The sequence below is a fragment of the Lissotriton helveticus genome, chromosome 7, assembly GCF_964261635.1.
Source record: "Lissotriton helveticus chromosome 7, aLisHel1.1, whole genome shotgun sequence".
NCBI lineage: Eukaryota > Metazoa > Chordata > Amphibia > Caudata > Salamandridae > Lissotriton > Lissotriton helveticus.
In genome coordinates this window covers 991,643,362-991,661,358 of record NC_136068.1, presented here as the reverse complement: position 1 = coordinate 991,661,358, position 17,997 = coordinate 991,643,362, and the positions used below count along the sequence as shown (strand labels likewise).

Below are 17,997 nucleotides of genomic sequence, written 5' to 3'. Positions count from 1 at the left end.
GCCAAGATATAGGGCGTTACCGCAGTCGAGACGTGACAGGATTAGTCCTTGGACCATGATCCGTCTTGACTGAAACGGGAGGAGGGGGAGAATCTTTCGGAGCAGTCTCATCAACCCAAAGCAGGTAGCAGCACGTTTGGTGGCTTGGTGGTTGAAGGTAAGATTTTGGTCGAGCCAGATGCCTAGGCTCTTGATTTGTTCCTTGGGTTGAGGGGGGCTACCTAAACAGAGGGGCCAGATGGTATCAATGGATTTCGTGATGTTATTTCCAAGGAGCATTACCTCTGTTTTGTCCCAGTTAAGTTTTAAATAAGAGTCCGACATCCAGGTCGCAACAGCTTTCAGGCATTTATGTAGGCTGTGGTGAGAGTTGAGAGGGGGGTCCAGCGCTACCACCAGCTGAGTGTTGTCCGCGTAGGTGACAATTTTCACCCCGAAGGGGCGGACGACATCAGCTAGAGGACTAAGGTAAACATTAAAAAGGGTCGGACTCAGCGAGGAGCCCTGAGGCACTCCACAATTAAGAGGTTTACTAGAGGAGGTGAACTCCTTTTGGAATACCTGGAAGGATCTATCTGTGAGGAATGATTACATCCAAGTGAGTGCTGTTCCTGACACTCCCATCATACCAAGGCGGTGGAGTAAAATGCTATGATTTACAGTGTCGAAGGCGGCACTCAGGTCAAGTAGGACGATGGCCGTGGAGCCGCCACCGTCCAAGATCCTTCTTGCCACCACCGTCACTGCAATCAGGACAGTCTCTTTTCCATGGCGAGGCCTAAAGCCAGTCTGGGTGGGGTCCAGTATGTTGTTGGATTCTAGGAAGTCTGTTAAAACAGAGTTGACGTGCTTCTCCAGAAGTTTGCTGAGCCAAGGTAGGAGGGAGACAGGTCGGTAGTTGGAAGGGTTGGATTGGTCGAGGCTGTTTTGTTTTAGTAGGGCTTTGACCATAGCTCTCTTCCATAGGGGCGGGACAATGCCAGTGTGGAGGGAGGAATTGAGCAGGTCTTGGATGGTGGGTGATATCTGGCTAAAGATTTGAGTGAGAACCCTAGGAGGAGCTGGGTCAACTGGTGATCCAGATTTGACCAGTCTCATGAACTTTTCTAGATTGGTTTTGTCAAGAGCCGGGAAGCTATTGAGAGCGCTCAGTGGGACTGTCATGGGGTCTGTGTTGGTGGAGTCTCTGGGCGAAGTGGCAGAATGGGGGAAGGAGGAGTTGATGATTTCTATTTTATGTTGGAAAAACTCCGCTATTTCCTCACAATGGATCTGGGTGTTATTGTGGGCTTTAGAGGTCTCAGGAAGTTGCAGGAGAGATTTAGCTATCCGGTAGATCTCCTTGGGTTTAGACGCTGCATTATCTATCTTTTGTTCATAATATGTGGCCTGAGCTCGTTGGATGTCTGCTTTGTAATTTTTAATAGCTGCTCTGTAACTAACTTTGCCTGCTAGGCAATAGTCGAGGCGCCATTTTCTCTCCATTCGCTTGCAGGCACGTTTGGCCTCCCGTAGATCGTTTGTGTACCATGGGGCTGTTGGATTGCCCCGCTTGGGATGGATGCTTTTCAGTGGGAGTACGAGGTCTAAAGAATTGGTGATCCATCCGTTGTAATTATCGTTACTCTGGATAGGGTTAGATGAGTTAGAGGGTTTTGTGCACTGTAAGGAGGTTTGCCATTCCGGTAGGGGGATTTTTTGCCAGTTCCGTGACTGTTGAGTCGTCGGGGGTTTAGAGAGGGGGTGATGGGGGAGGGTCCAAGTGAATGGGATAAGAAAATGGTCAGACCAGGGCAGTGGGGAGGGGTTTTTAACGAGAAGGTTGGGGCAGTTACTGAAGATGCCCTTTTTGGTGTGTGGGCCCGAGGACAAGTTGATGTAGATCCAGGGCTTGTAAGCTTGATGTAAGTTCTCTGGCGGAGGGGTCGGTCAGGTTATCCAAATGGATGTTAATGTCACCCAGAATTGTATAGTTGGCAGAGCTAAGTGCCAGGTTTGCAGCTGTCGGCGCAAGGTTAGAAAGAAATAGACCTTGTGACCCTGGCGGGCGGTATATAAGCATACCGGAGAAGGTATGAATGGGGATGAATTTTATAGAGAAAGGAAGACATTCACTGTCTGGAAGGTGCACAGAGGTGCTAGTAACTTCATAATCTGCTTTATGGATTACTGCTAGGCCACCTCCAATTCCTTTTTTCCGGTCGAGGCGGAGTATTTGATATCCAAGCGGAAGAGCTTGTACCAGATCAGGCTCTGAGTGTTCCTGCAGCCACGTCTCTGTGGCAAAGAGGATGTCTGGGCTTATTTCCTCTACCATTAGATAAATTTCCATGGAGTGTTTGGGGAGTGAACGGCAATTGAGCAGAAGCAAGGAGTATGTTGTGGGTTTCATAGGGGGGTGAGGGGCAAAATGAAAGCCACAATTACTGCATGCAGGATGTTTTATAGAAGGATCCTATGCGTGTAGGCAGGGTGGCTCAGGTGGTTGGTTTAGTTGCCGTAGGGAGTGGGAGCTATAGGTGATGATCTGGCTCAATGAAGGGGCAGGGGGAAAGGCCCCTGGCCTCGGGCGGTCACGGACGGGCGCAGACTGGGTTACCTTTGGCGCGCCTTCGGCGCGCAAACGTCGCGCCCGCTGCGCTCGTCCGCTGCGCGTCCGGAATATGCACATAATTTATGCTACTTCAAGGTAGGGACCGTGGGGGCGTGGCCTCCAAAGGGCGCATGGCCTCCGGTCTTAGCGAGATGGCGCCAAGAAGTGTTAGGGATAGCGGTGCCGCAACAGCGCTAACTCCGCTGCTTAGGACAACTCGTTTCCCTGAGAAAGTGAGTATTTAAAAACACAGAAGTATTTAAGTGACACAAAGTTTTAAAAATTGTAACTCGCTCCCGGCTTCCGCCTCAAGAGCAAAACAACCAATGATTTACCCGGCGCCCTAAATCGACGTCTTAAGTAGTGGTTAGCGGGGGGCGTGGCCTCCAAAGGGGGCGTGGCCTCCGGTCTTAGCGAGATGGCGCCAAGGAGTGTTAGGGATAGCGGTGCCACAACAGCGCTAACTCCGCTGCTTAGGACAACTCGTTTCCCTGAGAAAGTGAGTATTTAAAAACACACAAATATTTAAGTGACACAAAGTTTTAAAAATTGTAACTCGCTCCCGGCTTCCGCCTCAAGAGCACAACAACCAATGATTTACCCGGTGCCCTAAATCGGCGTCTTAAGTAGTGGTTGGCGGGGGGCGTGGCCTCCAAAGGGGGCGTGGCCTCCGGTCTTAGCGAGATGGCGCCAAGGAGTGTTAGGGATAGCGGTGCCGCAACAGCGCTAACTCGGCTGCTTAGGACAACTCGATTCCCTGAGAAAGTGAGTATTTAAAAACACACAAGTATTTAAGTGACACAAAGTTTTAAAAATTGTAACTCGCTCCCGGCTTCCGCCTCAAGAGCACAACAACCAATGATTTTCAACCTTCAAGCGGCAGAAGGAAAAATCGCAGCACTAAGTTGCGTAAAGGACAAAAATGGCAAGGCATCTGATTTAGCAATAGTCGCCCGCCAATGACTTCAGTGGCGGAGCTGCCCCTACAAATGGCGGTTGTGCTTTGTTGCAATGGTGAGCCGGTAGTGTCAGGCATAGAATTTGTACTCGAGTTACGCCTAACTTACATTTCTTTTGCCCCGGGGTCAGACTTGTTAAGAAGTGCGTTTCACTGTAAAGCATACATGACATCTAGGTATATAATGCGACATTACTGTTAGACTTTCAGAGGTGCAGGCTGTCAGTAATTTTCACGAGTTCCCTCTAAGCAAGTCTGCCTGTGCTGATCCTTCTTGGACACCGTACCTGTCTTAATAATTGCATCATAGCCCAGAACTGGTTAAAGAGGATGTCTGGGCTTATTTCCTCTACCATTAGATAAATTTCCATGGAGTGTTTGGGGAGTGAACGGCAATTGAGCAGAAGCAAGGAGTATGTTGTGGGTTTCATAGGGGGGTGAGGGGCAAAATGAAAGCCACAATTACTGCATGCAGGATGTTTTATAGAAGGATCCTATGCGTATAGGCAGGGTGGCTCAGGTGGTAGGTTTAGTTGCCGTAGGGAGTGGGAGCTATAGGTGATCTGGCTCAATGAAGGGGCCGGGGGAAAGGCCCCTGGCCTCGGGCGGTCACGGACGGGCGCAGACGGGCTTACCTTTGGCGCGCCTTCGGCGCGCAAACGTCGCGCCCGCTGCGCTCGTCCGCTGCGCGTCCGGAATATGCACATAATTTATGCTACTTCAAGGTAGGGACCGTGGGGGCGTGGCCTCCAAAGGGGGCATGGCCTCCGGTCTTAGCGAGATGGCGCCAAGAAGTGTTAGGGATAGCGGTGCCGCAACAGCGCTAACTCCGCTGCTTAGGACAACTCGTTTCCCTGAGAAAGTGAGTATTTAAAAACACAGAAGTATTTAAGTGACACAAAGTTTTAAAAATTGTAACTCGCTCCCGGCTTCCGCCTCAAGAGCAAAACAACCAATGATTTACCCGGCGCCCTAAATCGACGTCTTAAGTAGTGGTTAGCGGGGGGCGTGGCCTCCAAAGGGGGCGTGGCCTCCGGTCTTAGCGAGATGGCGCCAAGGAGTGTTAGGGATAGCGGTGCCGCAACAGCGCTAACTCCGCTGCTTAGGACAACTCGTTTCCCTGAGAAAGTGAGTATTTAAAAACACACAAATATTTAAGTGACACAAAGTTTTAAAAATTGTAACTCGCTCCCGGCTTCCGCCTCAAGAGCACAACAACCAATGATTTACCCGGTGCCCTAAATCGGCGTCTTAAGTAGTGGTTGGCGGGGGGCGTGGCCTCCAAAGGGGGCGTGGCCTCCGGTCTTAGCGAGATGGCGCCAAGGAGTGTTAGGGATAGCGGTGCCGCAACAGCGCTAACTCGGCTGCTTAGGACAACTCGATTCCCTGAGAAAGTGAGTATTTAAAAACACACAAGTATTTAAGTGACACAAAGTTTTAAAAATTGTAACTCGCTCCCGGCTTCCGCCTCAAGAGCACAACAACCAATGATTTTCAACCTTCAAGCGGCAGAAGGAAAAATCGCAGCACTAAGTTGCGTAAAGGACAAAAATGGCAAGGCATCTGATTTAGCAATAGTCGCCCGCCAATGACTTCAGTGGCGGAGCTGCCCCTACAAATGGCGGTTGTGCTTTGTTGCAATGGTGAGCCGGTAGTGTCAGGCATAGAATTTGTACTCGAGTTACGCCTAACTTACATTTCTTTTGCCCCGGGGTCAGACTTGTTAAGAAGTGCGTGTCACTGTAAAGCATACATGACATCTAGGTATATAATGCGACATTACTGTTAGACTTTCAGAGGTGCAGGCTGTCAGTAATTTTCACGAGTTCCCTCTAAGCAAGTCTGCCTGTGCTGATCCTTCTTGGACACCGTACCTGTCTTAATAATTGCATCATAGCCCAGAACTGGTTAAAGAGGATGTCTGGGCTTATTTCCTCTACCATTAGATAAATTTCCATGGAGTGTTTGGGGAGTGAACGGCAATTGAGCAGAAGCAAGGAGTATGTTGTGGGTTTCATAGGGGGGTGAGGGGCAAAATGAAAGCCACAATTACTGCATGCAGGATGTTTTATAGAAGGATCCTATGCGTATAGGCAGGGTGGCTCAGGTGGTAGGTTTAGTTGCCGTAGGGAGTGGGAGCTATAGGTGATCTGGCTCAATGAAGGGGCCGGGGGAAAGGCCCCTGGCCTCGGGCGGTCACGGACGGGCGCAGACGGGCTTACCTTTGGCGCGCCTTCGGCGCGCAAACGTCGCGCCCGCTGCGCTCGTCCGCTGCGCGTCCGGAATATGCACATAATTTATGCTACTTCAAGGTAGGGACCGTGGGGGCGTGGCCTCCAAAGGGGGCATGACCTCCGGTCTTAGCGAGATGGCGCCAAGAAGTGTTAGGGATAGCGGTGCCGCAACAGCGCTAACTCCGCTGCTTAGGACAACTCGTTTCCCTGAGAAAGTGAGTATTTAAAAACACAGAAGTATTTAAGTGACACAAAGTTTTAAAAATTGTAACTCGCTCCCGGCTTCCGCCTCAAGAGCAAAACAACCAATGATTTACCCGGCGCCCTAAATCGACGTCTTAAGTAGTGGTTAGCGGGGGGCGTGGCCTCCAAAGGGGGCGTGGCCTCCGGTCTTAGCGAGATGGCGCCAAGGAGTGTTAGGGATAGCGGTGCCGCAACAGCGCTAACTCCGCTGCTTAGGACAACTCGTTTCCCTGAGAAAGTGAGTATTTAAAAACACACAAATATTTAAGTGACACAAAGTTTTAAAAATTGTAACTCGCTCCCGGCTTCCGCCTCAAGAGCACAACAACCAATGATTTACCCGGTGCCCTAAATCGGCGTCTTAAGTAGTGGTTGGCGGGGGGCGTGGCCTCCAAAGGGGGCGTGGCCTCCGGTCTTAGCGAGATGGCGCCAAGGAGTGTTAGGGATAGCGGTGCCGCAACAGCGCTAACTCGGCTGCTTAGGACAACTCGATTCCCTGAGAAAGTGAGTATTTAAAAACACACAAGTATTTAAGTGACACAAAGTTTTAAAAATTGTAACTCGCTCCCGGCTTCCGCCTCAAGAGCACAACAACCAATGATTTTCAACCTTCAAGCGGCAGAAGGAAAAATCGCAGCACTAAGTTGCGTAAAGGACAAAAATGGCAAGGCATCTGATTTAGCAATAGTCGCCCGCCAATGACTTCAGTGGCGGAGCTGCCCCTACAAATGGCGGTTGTGCTTTGTTGCAATGGTGAGCCGGTAGTGTCAGGCATAGAATTTGTACTCGAGTTACGCCTAACTTACATTTCTTTTGCCCCGGGGTCAGACTTGTTAAGAAGTGCGTGTCACTGTAAAGCATACATGACATCTAGGTATATAATGCGACATTACTGTTAGACTTTCAGAGGTGCAGGCTGTCAGTAATTTTCACGAGTTCCCTCTAAGCAAGTCTGCCTGTGCTGATCCTTCTTGGACACCGTACCTGTCTTAATAATTGCATCATAGCCCAGAACTGGTTAAAGAGGATGTCTGGGCTTATTTCCTCTACCATTAGATAAATTTCCATGGAGTGTTTGGGGAGTGAACGGCAATTGAGCAGAAGCAAGGAGTATGTTGTGGGTTTCATAGGGGGGTGAGGGGCAAAATGAAAGCCACAATTACTACATGCAGGATGTTTTATAGAAGGATCCTATGCGTGTAGGCAGGGTGGCTCAGGTGGTTGGTTTAGTTGCCGTAGGGAGTGGGAGCTATAGGTGATGATCTGGCTCAATGAAGGGGCAGGGGGAAAGGCCCCTGGCCTCGGGCGGTCACGGACGGCCACAGACGGGCTTACCTTTGGCGCGCCTTCGGCGCGCAAACGTCGCGCCCGCTGTGCTCGTCCGCTGCGCGTCCGGAATATGCACATAATTTATGCTACTTCAAGGTAGGGACCGTGGGGGCGTGGCCTCCAAAGGGGGCATGGCCTCCGGTCTTAGCGAGATGGCGCCAAGAAGTGTTAGGGATAGCGGTGCCGCAACAGCGCTAACTCCGCTGCTTAGGACAACTCGTTTCCCTGAGAAAGTGAGTATTTAAAAACACAGAAGTATTTAAGTGACACAAAGTTTTAAAAATTGTAACTCGCTCCCGGCTTCCGCCTCAAGAGCAAAACAACCAATGATTTACCCGGCGCCCTAAATCGACGTCTTAAGTAGTGGTTGGCGGGGGGCGTGGCCTCCAAAGGGGGCGTGGCCTCCGGTCTTAGCGAGATGGCGCCAAGGAGTGTTAGGGATAGCGGTGCCGCAACAGCGCTAACTCCGCTGCTTAGGACAACTCGTTTCCCTGAGAAAGTGAGTATTTAAAAACACACAAATATTTAAGTGACACAAAGTTTTAAAAATTGTAACTCGCTCCCGGCTTCCGCCTCAAGAGCACAACAACCAATGATTTACCCGGTGCCCTAAATCGGCGTCTTAAGTAGTGGTTGGCGGGGGGCGTGGCCTCCAAAGGGGGCGTGGCCTCCGGTCTTAGCGAGATGGCGCCAAGGAGTGTTAGGGATAGCGGTGCCGCAACAGCGCTAACTCGGCTGCTTAGGACAACTCGATTCCCTGAGAAAGTGAGTATTTAAAAACACACAAGTATTTAAGTGACACAAAGTTTTAAAAATTGTAACTAGCTCCCGGCTTCCGCCTCAAGAGCACAACAACCAATGATTTTCAACCTTCAAGCGGCAGAAGGAAAAATCGCAGCACTAAGTTGCGTAAAGGACAAAAATGGCAAGGCATCTGATTTAGCAATAGTCGCCCGCCAATGACTTCAGTGGCGGAGCTGCCCCTACAAATGGCGGTTGTGCTTTGTTGCAATGGTGAGCCGGTAGTGTCAGGCATAGAATTTGTACTCGAGTTACGCCTAACTTACATTTCTTTTGCCCCGGGGTCAGACTTGTTAAGAAGTGCGTGTCACTGTAAAGCATACATGACATCTAGGTATATAATGCGACATTACTGTTAGACTTTCAGAGGTGCAGGCTGTCAGTAATTTTCACGAGTTCCCTCTAAGCAAGTCTGCTTGTGCTGATCCTTCTTGGACACCGTACCTGTCTTAATAATTGCATCATAGCCCAGAACTGGTTAACCAAGCAAAATTGAGGTAAAGCCCCACACTCTGCACCAACTGTACTGTACACGTTCCATCATGGCGGCAGAGCAATGGGGACACCCCTCCAGCTCGAGAAAAGTCCCTGGTTCCAATGGCAGTGAATATCAAACTCCCTCTGTATTCAAAACATAATACCTCTGACACCATTGATACCAATCTTATTTTCACCAGTTGGATTTTTTATTTATCCCTGGGTTGCAATTGAATACACATCAAACATATTTTTTGTTTTCACCAAGACATGTTGTCTCTGTGCAGGACTTGCTAGAAAACTAGCCTGTTACTTTGAATGATGTACAAAATTTGTACAAGAAAAAGTAAATATTCAAGATATATATACCATAATTACATTAAACGTACATCTGTACATTTCTCGAGACACATGACTGTTCTACTTACATACATAGAACTATGCAATTCTACAGGCAAAGGATAGTCCTACTCCGCTCCTTTCTTAGATAGTAGTAAGGGGACTCCTCACAATAAAGTCCTCACAGTACGCTAAAGTTTTGTAGGCCAATGGGAGGTCGCCTCAAAGTTTGAACCTACACTAGGGCCGTGCAAAGTGGGCTCTGACTGTCAAGAGTTCTGGACACAAGTTTGTCCTAGTTTCTTTAGGCTTGCCTCTCAAAACAGTATAACCAATGTGTTTCGACCTTCTGCATGGCGCTTCTTATACCAGAGGTCTTCATCAGGGTGGGTATTTGGCAAGGAGGACTGATGGTACCAATTCTGGTCTTTAGATGGCGTAAAACTTCTTGGTTCTACAATCGATAATGGTCTTGGGCTGAAATTCCTGGCGTAAATCTTGAATCGCAGCCTTTGGGGGAATCACCCCATGTGAAAGGTTCCGCTCGTCCCCAGACTGGGATCGAGCGGGGTGCGGCTGATTAGCGTAATTGACTCGGGCACTCGTATAGCGAAGCAGGGTGGAGCAGGGAATCAATCTCTATGGTTCTCAGGCTGCCAGTCTCTCGCTGTGATCCTTTGAACTGTGGCAGTGAATATCGAACTCCTTCTGCCATCAACGTAGCTGCCTTTGCAGCTCGCTGTAGTACTCATATGAAGAATGGGGGGATATATACTAATATATCCTAGTGCGTTTACAAAGAGATAAGATGCCATTTATTTTCACGTCTCTTGCTTCATTCATTCATGCATTCATTCATTTATTCTTGATTCACTTTGTGCTTTCTGTGTTTAAATTAACTACACGACAAAAGCAGTACACAGATGAAGTCTCGATTGGCCAGCTGAGGGCAAAACGTCACACTACACAACTTCTTTAGTTTACTGTGAAAGCCAAGGTAAGAAGGCAGGCAAAAACAACAATGGAGAAAGAAGGTGTCAATTAAATACAGCACAGTCACTACGTCTAACAGTATCTCTCAATTGCCCAAATCTATTAATTTGAATATATTTTAGGCGTGGATGTAATCTCAATTACGCCAGTGTAATTTCAGTAATTACGCATTACTCTTGTGAAGTGAATTTCCCGAAATCACACAATTATGTCAGCTTGAGTAATTAAGAATCATTTGGATCAAAAATACTACTGCAGGAGCCCAGGAACAACAAACTAAGGGCAGCCGCGGCCCGAGGAGGGAGTTACGGTGGGGCAGGGAGACGGGGAGGGGGAGGGGCGGGGTGGAGGGTGCTAAAAACCGGCATATGGATAATTACAGGTAAGTAAACAATTTTGCGATGCAAGGCGCGCTACCAAATTCGTTTTATTAATTAAATTCTTTACTTACCTGCAATTATCCATATGCCGGTTTTTAGCACCCCCACCCTGCCCCTCCCCGCCTCCCTGCCCCACCGTAACTCCCTCCACGGGCCGTGGCTGACTAAGGGGCATATTTGCAAGCCCCTATCGCCACCACACCATCATTTTTCAGAATGTTGTAGTGGCGATAGGGGCTTTGCCTTATTTACAAGGAAGCATTAAGACAAGATACTTTCACGCTAAGTATATACTTAGGGGCTTATTTACAAGCCCCTTGCGCCACTTTTACGTCATTTTTAACATGGGAAAAGTGACTACGGGTGGCGAAAGGGGCTTGTAAATAAGCCCCTTAGCATGAAAGGGGTTGGCAATGGGTGTTGCAGTGGGCATTCCACCACAACACCCATTGATTGTGATGCTGCCCTCTATTTACAAGGGTGGGGTAAATAGGAGGCAGTACCAAAATTAAGAGCAGGTAAAACCTAGCGAAACGAGGAAGAATGTTTAATTTCTCCTCGTTTTTGCTGTTTCCATGTGGGCTGCGTTGTGCAGCACACATAGAAACACCAAAATGCCATGGATTGTTTATGTGCAGGAAGGAAAGGCACTTAAACAATCTTCACCTCAGCGCAGACACTCTTGCACTACAGCGTTGGCGCTAGGCTACTAAATTTAGCGTCAGCGCAGGGGAAACGCAGGGCTGCACCATACTGTTATAAATATGGTGCAGCCCTGTATTTCAGAAATGGAGGCATGTGTCATTAAGCCAGGAAGGCTACTGCTGCACTCCATAACTTCTTAGTAAATATGCCCCAAAGGGGCATATTTACAAGCCCCTATCGCCACAGGAACATCACTTTTAATGGCCTTCCTGGGCGATATGTGATTTGCCTTATTTACAAGGCAGTATTAAGCCACTTAATGTAGCTTGACGCTGCCTTGTAAATAAGGGCCCTTTAACGCTATACTTAGTGTGAATGGGATGGGCAATGGGTGTTACCGTGGGCGTTCCACCGCAACACCTATTGATTTTTACACTGTTCCATATTTACAAGGTAAGCTTAAATATGGGTCAGCTCCAATATTAAGACCAGGAAAAACCTGTACTTAAACAGGCTCAATGCGGAGACATTTCTCATTTCTCCTCATTTTTGCTAATTCTATGTGTGCTCCGTTGTGCAGCACACATAGAAACAGCAGAAGGCCATTGATTATTTATGTACAGGAAGGTGACCCTTCCTACACATAATCAATCATTAAGATAAAATTACATTTTGCAACTTTTATGTGTCCTGCATTAAGCAGCACAGATAGAAGTTACAAAACACCATTTAACTGCTTCGCTGCGGCCGTGATTTTTCCCCGGTGCTGAAAAATCCCCCTGGCCGTCCTCCAAACACGCACTCCATGACATCAGATGGCCGGGGGCCGTCCGACGCACAGAAGAGGTTAAAATTTGTTTATGCGCAAGAAGGGGGACCTTCCTGCACATAAATATTCTTCCCCTGCAACGCAAATAGCCTTGTACTATGGTGCAAAGATGCCTGCATTGGCGCTAGGGTGCTAAATTTAGCATCAGTGCAAGGGGGAATGCAGTGCTGTACCATATTGTTGTAAATATGGTGCAGCCCTGCTTTCAGAAGGGGTGGGGCATGGCGTTAAGCCAAGGAAGGAGGCTAATGCCAAACTCCGCCACTTCTCTAGTAAATATTCCCCAAATAGAGCGCAAGCAGCTAATGGCTACTGCTGTTCTCATCCTTTAGCATTGCTATATTCTTTTACAGTAACTATGCGATAATTACAAGTAATTATGCCATAGATGATTACCCCAGTTGTGCCCACCCCTAATATATTGTGACATTCCCAAAATATGGTATCCTACAGAATGACTTTGGTGGAGAATGGGCAGGTTGCTGGAAATCCTCCAATAACACAATTTAGCATTTATACAGAAGCAAACGCAACAGTTTATATGTACAGAGGCATTGTGCAATTATGCAGACGGCCATTTAAGTGGATTCCTGCAGACACAGCACCTCAAGGAATTCAGTCTGCTGTGAGGAACAGCAGGCAGTGCAGCTCATATTATTCTATTTGTCAACATTCCAGACTTGTTCTGCATGGTACTCAGTACTCAATATGCAACACTGGGTTGATGTCAATCTTCAAAGAACAAAGTGATGAAACATTCTCCATCTTCTAGGCAAATTCACCTGCATTGAGGCACGTTTCCACCTTGAACGGCAGATGGGATACTACTTGATTCAGATGTACATCCCAAGCCTTCTAATTGTCATCCTCTCCTGGGTGTCCTTCTGGATCAACATGGATGCTGCACCGGCCCGGGTCGGCCTGGGTATTACCACAGTGCTTACCATGACCACTCAGAGTTCTGGTTCCCGAGCCTCCCTCCCCAAGGTACGAAGAATGTATGCAAGTTTGCTGTTTGCAAAACGTTGAGCACAGTAATCTCGAGCTCTAAAGCTTGAGGCAAAAATGTTGTGACATGAATTGTTATGTATGTTAATGCTAACGATTTTGTAGCAAAGTAAGTAATTTTTCATCCTCAACTACAGTTGTCGAAAGACCTATTGTGGACAATATCAATACTTATTGTAGACTTTGGGTCAGCCCGCTGCTTTCATTGGTTGTCTATTTTGTGAATCTCATTTCCTTCTTGTCAATGGTTTTCCTTCCTCTTCTGGTGTTTGTCCCTTCCCTGGAGCATAGCTTCTTTACCATGCTTTCTATTGGATGATTTGTATCCCTTAACTCCATCCATCGGTGCATGCATGGAACTACTTTTTTCTTTTGATTTTAGAACTACACAGTAGTGTATGTTTTATTGCTCTCTCTCCCGCTCCCATGTGGTGTGTGCTTCTTATCCCTCCACACTCCCACCCCCACTAGTCTACGTATTGCTCTCCCACTCCCCAGCTTTTCCCACCCCTCACCATCATGCCCAGCCTTTTTTTCCACATCCCTAACCATTGCTCTCATGCCATTCCCTGCTCACTGCTTCAGCTCTTCATCAGCGTTTAGTTGACCATCCCAAGCCTCAATCTTCTGTTTCTCCCCTGCCCCATTCACGTTCCATTTTTTATTTAAAATATGTTCCCTTCTCAGCACCTCCTTTACTTTCCTGCCCCTTCACGCCTGATGGCCCTTTTCCATTGTCTTTGCTCCCCACCCATTCCATGTAAGGTTTGGCAATTAGGGGCCTAATTTATGGGGTTTTTGGCATAGGGCACCAAAGTAAGCAATGCTGCTGCACTGCCCTACAGCAAAAGAAAAAGGCAGGAATGCCCTGTATCTAAGTATCTATTAGATACAGTGCATTCCTGTCCTTTTTTCCTGCGCAGGAACCCAATGGGCTGCTGTGCAGCTACGCAGGCACCTTTTCACCATGGTGCAAGGGTGTCTGCTTTACAGTGATGATTATTTTTGTGCAGGAAGGGAAACCTTCCTGCACAAATACATTCACAGGAGGCTTTTTCCTCTTTCTATGTGTGCTGCATTCTACAGCACAGATAGAAAGAGAAAAAACGAGAGAATTAAAGATATTTCTCCTCGTTGTGCCTCCCTTATGAGGTTTTGGCGCTGCCACAGACTTACGATTTTCAAAAATCTGAAACAGAGTCAAAAAGCCATCGGTGTTGCTGGGAGCGTTCCAAGCAACACCCATGAAAAGCCCCTTTCACACAGTTTTCTGCGTGAAAGAGACACATATTTATAAGGCCAAGAAAAGCCACGTCAAGTGGCTTTATGTACCATTATAAATATGCCAGTGGCACATTGTGCCACCGGAGCATCAAAACAGTAACGTTCCGGCAGCGCAAAAGTGCTGGTAGTGCCTTTGTAATTATCCTTTTTATAATGGGTCAACACTGGCAAGCCCATAATGGCAACTGGCCACGCTAAATGATATAAATACATAAATGTTTTCTGTACTTTCAGGATGGCCACCACAGTGAATGATGCAACATGTCAACTCAATGTAGTCGCCATCTGGAAAGTATAGACAATTTTATTTTCACCACTCTCAAGATGGTCTCCACGCAATGTGATACAACTTGGCAGCCATCTTTTTCATTTTTTTTATACAACATGCTACCTTGGTATCGGAATCAGGGCCATCTTAACAGCATTATAGGTCCCCAGGCAAAGCAGTGCACTAGGCCCTGTCTTCACAACCACTCCCAGGAATACAAATGTTTAATTGGAAATTTGCGTTAAATTCTGGTCTGCACGGGGCCTCTATGCTCGGGGTGCCCAAGGGCAACTGCCCAGTGTGTCCATGGGTTAAGACGGCACTGATCAGAATTTATAACGTTTAGCATTTTTAATATAATTTTTCTGTGACATGCTTTATTTACACATGCTGAATTGCAAATCATCAAAGAAATAGGAGAGTAGAAAATGTTATCTCAGGAGCTTCTCATGAGAGCCTTTGTCTCACTTCCTCCACAGGTATCTTATGTCAAGGCTATTGACATCTGGATGGCTGTGTGCCTGCTCTTCGTCTTCTCCGCCCTGCTGGAGTATGCCGCTGTCAACTTCGTGTCCCGCCAGCACAAGGAGCTGCTGCGTTTCAGAAGAAGAAGGAGGCATCACAAGGTAACACTTACTGTACGTACCAGGATGGAACCAAGGCTTCATGCGCACTGTGAGCCGCGCCAGTTTAAAAACACTGCCTGCAACACAGCCACAGGCAAGCACAACTTGCCTTGTAGTCTGCTACCCTGCACAGTTGACTCTGTAAGCCAATCTCTTTAGTGTAGAGGTCCACCAGTCAAGCCAAGGTTCATCAGCCTCTAAGAGTGGCCTGGTAATCGACACCCTACCGATTCAGATTTGAGGGCAGGCTTTAAAAGGATGAACTAGAATTCCTGTAGCAAAAGCCTTGTATGTCAACAGAAGTTTCCCAGTTGGGCAATCAGGAATTCTAATTCATCAGTCTGAGCCGATGGATTGGAATTGTAATGGTATATTTAGCCAATTTGATGACCTGCCCTCCAGATGTTTTTGATTCCCACCACCATGGTCATTGACTCTAACAGCAGATCATGTTCCTAACAGCGTAGCGTGGAAGAGACTGCATGATGCACTGTGACATGTTAAGCACACTAAGTGTGTTATTACATCTCTTTGTGGCGTTTTCATCGTTTTTTTCTTGTTCAAGGCCTCACAAGAAACGCTGATTAGATATGCTTTGCATGCGAGGTTTTCAAAAACTCTCTGGCTCAAAGCAGCATGTCAGGCAGGTGCAGGGGCGGGTGGAGGGCACTCAAACTACTGTCACAACAGCTCTGTGAGGAGATGGCATGAGACTGGGGGGATGGGTCCCCCTGCTGCTTACCCAGAGCAGTGGCTATACATAACTAACACTTGAAGAGAAAACTGTGGACAAAGATAAACAGATAAAGAGAAAGGTACCCGTCTGATCTCACGGCTAGAATGCCGACTTTGAAGCTCGGAAGCCAAGGTTCGGAGCTATGAAACCAAGGTTCGATCCTCGGGGTCTACTCCACATCCTGTGATTCTGCGCAAATCACTTAATCTCCCTGTGATCATCACCCAAAAAATATTGATGTGTCCTTGTGTAACGTAACTGGTGCTCATGTAAAGAGCTCCAATACCTTCGGGTAACTTTCGGGATGAGTTAAATGTCCACTGCCATTCCTTACATTCTGCTGTCATCTAGTGTCAGTAAAACGCAACAGCATGTTGCAAATTAACACTGGATATGAATGTTAATGTCTCTAGCGAAATACAACAGAAGTAGCTTACAGGTCCCAAATCAATGACAGTGCCGTGAGTACATGAGTACCGTCCACAACCACACAACCCCAACACTCGCTGCCTGCTGGGAGCTAATTATCAAAATAGCCTCGTGGGTTCCCCCCCATAAGGTTATAATCTAGCATTCTCATTGGCCCTACGTACCTGTGACCAGGCCGCCATGACGTTACGCCTCTCACGTTCACTCGCACGTAGATCAGCAAACGCAAGTTTCTATGGCGCTAGGCCCTACACTGATGACAAGAAGTCGAGTGTAGGTGTCCCTTATTTTTCCAAGACTCTCCTTCAAGACTCTCCTTTCCAGGCCTCGACGGCTGTGCTGCCACATTCATTGACACCAACCAGAGCCCCCGCCAAAGTAGTAGACCACCATGAGCCCACATTCCATGACAGGATGTAGAACGCAATCCTAGCCTAAAGTCTGAATCCAGGGTCCGACTTCCACAGAAAATGAAGGTATTTTTCATGGAACGGTTATTTGGTTAAAATGAAAGTCAGACTATGATAACAAAAAAGGAGAAGGAACATGAAGCAGTTACTTAAACGTGATACATGTCCCTTTGCGTCTTCCTTGCATTGATTGCCAAACTGCTTGGTTGTTCTGGCGGCTCCTTTAGGATCTCAACACATTATTTCTAAGCTTATAAATTGCTGTAGAATGCCATGCATGGTCTGTGTTGGGCTTCCTGGGAAACGGCTGTCAAATATCTTATGTATCCCGCTACCTAAGTTCTCAGAGTGGAGCCAGGCTTGGAGAGTTGGCAATCTGTGCAAATTTCACATTGGAGGTAACCTAGATAGATAGATAGATAGATAGATAGATAGATAGATAGATTTATTATTGGCACACCTTTCTTTTATTTGCTGTCTCTGCACACATTCCTCGAGACATTGTGGACTGATGACCAAACTCAATGAGATGTGTTTGACAGCACAGAAAAAACAGACCTCAGGCAGGTGCATGTGCAGCACTTTTGAATCTCATACGAGGGTGAGAACAGGTGTTTTAAAGGCGAGTCCCTCGAAATAATTAAAAATATCACGAGTGCTCCCATTCAGCCTGTATTTTGCTTGTCTGGACTGTGAAAATGAGTTAACAAGAGCGGAAAACTTCAAATGATTTTGCATTGAGAGCTATGACTTCCATTCAATTAGACTGGGTATAAACTATCAAAGTGGAATCAAAAATGAATAAGAGTCATAGTGTAGCCCAAGTAGCAGGTCTGCAGATCTCTAATGATACTACAAATGAGGCATCCCTTATGAACACTGTCCTAAAAATGAGCTTTGACTCCATCTTAGGTAGAAGCATGCAATTGTTTGGTGTATGGTGTGTTTTTATGGCACAGTCATTGTAATAATTAAACACATTGTTGAAATCAACAGAAAGGAGTTCTATTATTCCCACAGTAATAATGCAGCTGGATAAAGATACCACAAATTCTCATCTACGGGTTAAAGTAGAAGTCAAAATGATTGTAGGAGAGAAAGTATGGTTGACTTCTTAAAATCACTTTATCTCAAAGTGAGTTAGTCATAGGCCTCAAGTAGTGAGAGGCAGCTTCAAGTTTATTGGTTGTGAAATTTCTCTTAAAAGGGTTCTCTCTGGGGAGGAAGGTAAAGGGTGAGCTACTAACTGCCTAAATAGATGCACTGTTTGTTCTTGCTTTTCCTGAAAATTAGTTCCCTGGTGTATTACTACAGGCAGATACAGCAAAATATTATATTTTAAATGAAGTGGGTAGCCATCTTGACTTGGCGAAAGGAACAGGCCTTCAAATATATTCACAACAGGCAAGGCTCCT

The 17,997-nt window shown here is 47.0% G+C and overlaps 1 protein-coding gene across 1 annotated transcript in view; it reads left to right on the top strand.

Annotated features, from left to right (window-relative positions):
- GLRA1 (glycine receptor alpha 1) overlaps positions 1-17,997 on the top strand; it is a 413,241-nt gene that overhangs the window by 364,709 nt on the left and 30,535 nt on the right. The window contains exons 7-8 of the mRNA XM_078653635.1: positions 12,594-12,808; positions 14,861-15,007. Coding sequence (XP_078509761.1) covers positions 12,594-12,808; positions 14,861-15,007 — 362 coding nt within the window. The remainder of the gene's footprint in view (positions 1-12,593; positions 12,809-14,860; positions 15,008-17,997) is intronic.